The sequence below is a fragment of the Syzygium oleosum genome, unplaced genomic scaffold (assembly GCF_021117445.2).
Source record: "Syzygium oleosum isolate NSW1041296 unplaced genomic scaffold, Sole_v2.1 Sole_v2.01, whole genome shotgun sequence".
NCBI lineage: Eukaryota > Viridiplantae > Streptophyta > Magnoliopsida > Myrtales > Myrtaceae > Syzygium > Syzygium oleosum.
In genome coordinates this window covers 9,836,432-9,842,828 of record NW_026607485.1, presented here as the reverse complement: position 1 = coordinate 9,842,828, position 6,397 = coordinate 9,836,432, and the positions used below count along the sequence as shown (strand labels likewise).

The following is a 6,397-nucleotide window of genomic DNA, read 5'->3' as shown; positions in this document are numbered from 1 at the left end:
TGGGAATTAGCCCATGATCCATCGGATCAAGTCTGCGGGGCCTAATGCACCAGATGCGCCCAATTTGGGACTGGAGTCGTTAGAGATCTCTGAATCGTGTGTTGCGGTTGCCTTTGGGAAATAACATGAAAAGTCTTGTTTTGTACGCCCCAAGACCGTACATAACTAATGAACCTAAATAAGATCATGAAAACTTTTAGTGTTAATACCATAAAAAATCCTAAACTGGTATACTTGCAATAAATTTACTCAAAATTAATTTTATCACTAAAAATTCCAAACTAGTATACTTGTGATAAATTTACCCTAAGTTAGTTTTCATTATATTTTATTATCAAATTGCTGAGTTTAATGACACGTGATAGTTAATGAGTGTACTAATTTGGGGTTTTATCCTTCGTTTGTCACATGTACCAATTTGTGATTTTTTGTGGTATTAATCCAATAAGATCATTAATTTTGATTGTCAAAAAATTAATTTAGGATAAATTTGTCACATGTACCAGTTTGAGGTTTTTTGTGATCAAAAAATTAATTTCGGATAAATTTATCACAGGTTTATCAATTTGAGGTTTTCCATGGTATTAACCCAAACTTTTATTCGTAGCACAGTGTCTGCATGCAGAGTACATCAAGTTCTGCATGTTACATACACGTAGAACCCTGTTACAGATGATAAAAAAACTTTTATTCATTGCACACCGTGTCCGCATGCGCGGTACATCGAGTTGTGCACAGCTCACGCACAATCTTGTTACATACTCCAACCACACACAATGGAAAGCAATATCAAACTGGAAAGAAAGAAACGACGTGAAAACGCGACTGAGCTGAGCAGTCGGTGTTTATTCTGGAGCGCCAAACGAAGGCGTTGGGCTCGGTGGCCTCATTGGCTGGTCAGTGCTTACCGTGGCAGCACTTGAAGGTGGTGACGGTCTCCATATTCAGAGTGCAATCGGCCTTGGGGCACTTTGTGTACTCCGGCATGTCACCGACCATGTTGGGGATAGAGAATTCGAGGCATTGCGACGGGGGAGCGACCTTATTGTGGCACGCTACGAAGTGGGTTTCAAAATCCTGTGTGTTAGTCACGTTGTTGATCAACTCGTGCTTCGACAGCACTTTCAAGAGATCTGTGACACTAGTGTTGACGATCACGCTCGACCCCCTCGCGACGATGGCGAACCCGCTTTGCTTCTTGTAGCTGCTGTAGAGCTCGGGCAGCCCCGGCATCAGGGAATTTGGCATCTCCTTATTCGCCTGCATCATCCAGGATATGCAGTTCTCGAGGCGGAATAGGAATTGCTTTCTCTTGGTGTTGATATTGAAGAACTTGACGGGGAATTTGATCTTGCTCAGGTGGTTTTCAATCTCTTCGACAGTCTTGGAGTCTTCAGCTGAGCCGCACAAGAATATGAGCTCCCTGTTTACAAACTGGCCAACAATCAAGACATAGGACATGTTAAAAGAACAAGAATACAAATCAGTTAAGTCAGGAAATTCTTAATCTATCTTGCATATGATTTTTGTGTGAATTCGATAGGTGCGACATTAGACGTATCTAAAATTTTAGATTGTGTAAATTTTACACGTAGTCTGCAATAATAGAAGCTCGTTCTACTTTCTTTTGTCTATAGTGTGCGAGTTTGTGCTTGGCCGAGCGTGTTAAAGACTAAGCCACTCAATAATCTTGTCGGACGAAATTAGAACGGAGGCTGTGTCTTCCTTCATCCCTATTTGGAGGAAGATCTCCGACTAGACTTTGATTGTTATAACCTAAATGTAAACTGAACTAGAAATAAATTTGAGTGATATGTCTAGATTTGTAAGGCACTGATCAAAAGTCTGGTAGGAAGAAGGTCCATCCAACTAGGGATGGATAATAAAAATGTGGCCCACATAATCCAAACCATACTGCATTTGTAACTTACGCTTTGTTCGACAGATTGGAAGACCGTGTTGTTCACCAAGAGCTTGAGCCAGTTGTTCCTGTGCGCGTCCCAGAGCTTGCAGCCCCTCTCCAGCGTGAACGGCAGGGCTTCTGATCCCGAAAGGCGTATCATTGTCATTGCGTCCATGTTCACCACCTTCCCCTCTTGGTTCAACACGACAACCTTTGTCTGCTGCTTATAGTGCCAATACTTCTTGATGAACTTTGCTGATGCCTTGCTGACGATGGAGTTGCATGAGTACCAGGGCATCTGAGATCCCTTCTTTTGGAACTGCTCCTCCATCACAGCGTCTTCTACATCCGCAATGGGAACCCACATAATTTCGTAATTACTAGATTTGAAGGTGCTGTCACTGTAGATGCTGGTAAGGAGTATGAAATCATCATTCGACAAGTCCAAGCCTGAAATGAGCAGCATCACGTTCTTTTTCTGGAACACCTCCAACTTTACCTATGACACGCAGTGATCAAACCATGCTCTTATTTTTGCATTTTGAATGCCTAGATACGAACCATCTAAAAATTTCAAACGTAGTTAATTACTTGTAAGTTGATTTGCATTCCCTTATCGTGACATTCATATACAATAATGAGCAGTAATCAAAGTAAATGAAGATTTTTGGGACTGAGAAGCTAACGGTGGTCTTCTCGGAACAATGATAAACTGTTGGCGAATCCTTCTCAGTGCAGAACAGAACGGCCATACGCCCTAAAATATCATAAGTAGATCTGTAAAGTCCCTTGATCTGCTTATATCGAAGTCGCTCCGCTGCATAATGTGAATCACTTGCAATTTAAGTACTTATGTTCGATATATGGATTGGACAAAAATTATATGCGTACACAAAAAGGAATCTGGATAAGGTGGACAACTTTCAATGTGAGAACAACAATGATCTCACCGTTCTCTTGCTTGAAATTTTCCACTTCTTTCTTGAAGGATTTATATATCTTCATGACTCGGTTCGAGAAGGGCAATAAATTTAGCTCTAGGAACCTGAAGTCATCAAGAAATAGGTGGAGCTTTGAAGTGAAACAGCTAGAGAGAGAGAGAGAGAGAGAGAGAGAGAGAGAGAGAGAGAGAGCTTGGAATTAATTCCAAGTCTGTTAACAAAGGCAGCTAAAAGCAAAGGCAAGGTATAACATACTCATTGCTCGTGCTAATCATGCCACAGAACGGAACTGAGCAGCCAACAACACCGACAATGATTTGATAAAATCTAGCTCTTATGTCAATCGATGTCGATTCTCTGAAACTTTCAGAGTAGTTTGCAAACTCAACAGTGCACACGGTGAACTCTAAAATCACCCTGATCAGATCCTCCAGCACCGCAAAAGCCGACTTATCAGCACGCGACCCTCTCAACTCGGCCGCCAAGACTAACTTGTAGTCTTTTTCAGTTTCAGCATGATGCCGATTCTCGGCGTAGTAAACCGACAAAGCTGACAGTGTCAGCACAGCCTTGGCATCCCATGAAAAGGATGACAACTTGTCGAAAAGCAATTCCATTGCTCGGCTTGCATCGTTGGTGTGCAGGGCCTCGCAAGTGATCTGTTGGTTGCGGACATAGATTTCGACATTCAATGTTGGAAATAATATCATCGAGGACGTGATGAAGAACTTAACAAACACAGCAATAGTTTGTATTTTCTCTGATAGAATGAAAGATTTTAATGCGGCCTAAAAAGTCGCTTTTACTTTAAATCAGTTGTTATCTGAGAAAAAAAAATTATATTCTCTATGTAATGTTAAAAAAGAACTAAAACGCCGGGCTCCCGCATGTGCATACTTGCACTTCTGAGGGAGGAGTGCGTCTCTTACTATGAGATTACCTGACAGCACAATTTGTTGATGATGGATGACAAAGGAGCAGGCTTTCCTTCAGAAGGTGGGTTGAAGCTTTTGCTCTGACCTTGGTTACCCTGGAAAAAAGAGTTGACTTGTGAGTCCTCAACATGAAATATTATGTACATAAGAGCATGGAAAAATTGTGTATCTTGATACAGTTTAGCTGGAGAAAAGTGAAACATGGAATTAATTTGAGGAGCAAAGACATTTTTCCACAAGTTGAGAACCAACCAATTAACCATGGAAATAAGTAAATGGGAAAGATTGCAGTATTTGCCATGCATTTCATGTTTTTGCGAGTAATATGTAGTAGTGACGCAGCTATTTATCCATGGCCATAAATATATATTTCCCTTTTCATTTTATAAATTAGGGTCATGAATATAGAGGTACAATTACCTAAAAGCCTATGGAACACCATGCATGTCCCATGAACTAGTTATGTTAAGGCTTTTGGCCTTTACAAAGAGAAAACTTTACTACTAAAAAGTAAATGAAAAAGGGACTATAGCATATTGTTTGATTTGCTTGTCCACTAATTTACCTTTGGGTGGAGGATTTTCTCGACGAGGCTCAAGTAATACTTGACATCAACTTGATCTATCCCTGAGCTCGTTACATCTTTCATGAACTTTTCGCTGTCGAGGAGGGCAAGTAAGCTGGTCATGAAGCTGTTGTTTCCGGCCATTTTCGGATGCAGGGAAAAGGAGAAAGGAATGAGTGAAGCAGGGAAAGTTTAGGGTTTCAAGAGAGGGAGCGGAGTGAAGATGGAAGGCTTGTGGGGAGCAAACTGCAGGTCCCTGGAGACCTATTTATAACACTCCAAGGCCATAACACGAACTGACCAAAAATAGAAAAGGGAATAACACGACAACTTATGAGCCGGTAAGAAGTATAGAGTCATAACTCTCCACAGGTCCCACACTCCAAGGCCACAACACGACAACTTATGAGCCGGTAAGGAGGAACGATTGATTTGATTGATCTGAGTCATCTCTTTCTCTCTCCCTCTTTAGTACGAGTCATCTCTCTCTCTCTCTCTCTCTCTCTCTCTCTCTCTCTCTCTCCTCTTATATATGTCATCTTGTTTCTCAATCCTATACTTTCGACAGAATCATCTTAATGAGATCAACTTTACATACTCATTCATAATATGGCTTATCATTTTTTTTTCTGCTTTGGTTTATATGGCTTATCACTTTATGATTATTAGAGCTTATCTTGATTTTAAGCTCACGTTGGTGGGATAAGGACATCATAAGTGCTATAACTTTCGTACGTGCTCACTTGAATGCCATAATTCTTTTCTCGACCACTTAAATACCATAACTTATAGAAAAATATTCACTTGAGTGCCTTAACTTTTAATCGATTACTTAAGTGTCAAAATTTTTTTAAAACGTTCAATCAAGTGCTTGAAATCCTCCATGGCATAGCACTTGTGGTGAATATTTGTTAAAAGTTATGATACTCAAGTGATCGGAAAAAAAATTATGACATTCAAGTGAACGCCGTACATAAGTTATGGCACTTAAGTGATCGAAAAAAAAATTATAGCACTTACGTGATAAAAAAAAAAGTTATGGTACTCAAGTGAGCTTTGTACGAAAGTTATGGCATTTGTGGTGTCTTTTTCCATCATGTTGGTCTTAATAGATTAATTAATTAAATTAAGGAATAAGGATGAAGGAAAGTTTGATTATCTATTGAGAAGTCCAGATTTTTGCTGTATAATGTTATCTTGTAACTCATAGAGTCGGTTAGTAGTCACGAAACTCAAAGAGGGTGCAGAATGCTATATAACCTAATAGGGTTGTAAGAGTGAAGAAAGTATTTTATGTATTGGAAACATAGCGTGGCAACGACATGCTAAGAGTAGGCCTATCATAAGAGATCTTTTGAAACTCATTTGCAAAAGTTGATTTGGGATGTTTGGTCACATGGATGATGTGATTAATCAGTTACACCACATGAGCGACATAATGGACATAAGCTTTGGTTAAGGGAGACATTTTAAGTAATTCTCGTTTTGATCTCCTAACAGGATCTATGTTGTAGGCCGTGACTGAACCATATAAATCAACTCGTTTCCATTTTTTTTTTTGTTGTTTTGATCTTTGGTGCTTGCTCTTGTTGTGCGTTCGCTCATTTCTCATGAAAATTTTGTGGAGGGATCGATGGTTTGATTGGATGACCTCTAATATGTATTGATGTGCTAGAGTTTATTTCAATGAAGAAATATCGACGAGTCGAATGTTCAATGTTCCCAACGGCGCCCAATCTTTTTGTCATCTCAAATAACTTATTTGTTAAAGGTGTGCCTATAGTTTAGGCTCGCGAACGCATTGATGTGTGTGCCGATTCGACCCATACGATGAAAGTTTGTTAACACCTAAACTTTCGCGATCCCATTTAGGGATTCATTGCATAAAAAATTAAGGATTGACCCAAACCCCAAAACAAAAATATTATTAATTTGCATTAACATATCGGCAGGATTTTAATTAAGCCCACATAAATTATATTATAATTGGACTGGACCATGGAGGCTCTAAGTTTAATCGAATTATCTGAACTAAGCTTGCGAGAGTATCAAA

General features: G+C 39.7%; 1 protein-coding gene across 1 annotated transcript; it reads right to left on the bottom strand.

The window, feature by feature from the left end:
* Positions 1-674: 674 nt before the first annotated feature.
* Positions 675-4,760, bottom strand: LOC115677710 (protein SIEVE ELEMENT OCCLUSION B-like). The gene is made up of 7 exons (XM_056320870.1): positions 4,345-4,760; positions 3,785-3,874; positions 3,100-3,503; positions 2,854-2,948; positions 2,590-2,720; positions 1,932-2,402; positions 675-1,434 (listed from the first exon to the last, which is right to left on the bottom strand). The coding sequence occupies exons 1-7, from the start codon at positions 4,486-4,488 to the stop codon at positions 898-900; spliced, it is 1,872 nt and encodes a 623-aa protein (XP_056176845.1). The 5' UTR covers positions 4,489-4,760; the 3' UTR covers positions 675-897.
* Positions 4,761-6,397: the final 1,637 nt, after the last annotated feature.

What these genes read in the sequence shown, in the direction of transcription:
- LOC115677710 (XM_056320870.1), bottom strand. Translation starts at nt 4,488, where the DNA reads ATGGCCGGAAACAACAGCTTCATGACCAGCTTACTTGCCCTCCTCGAC. An exon ending in AGAAAATCCTCCACCCAAAG is followed by an intron (nt 3,875 to 4,344) that starts GTAAATTAGTGG and finishes TCTTTTTTCCAG; the next exon opens with GGTAACCAAGGTCAGAGCAA. An exon ending in TCCAATCTGTCGAACAAAGC is followed by an intron (nt 1,435 to 1,931) that starts GTAAGTTACAAA and finishes ATTGTTGGCCAG; the next exon opens with TTTGTAAACAGGGAGCTCAT.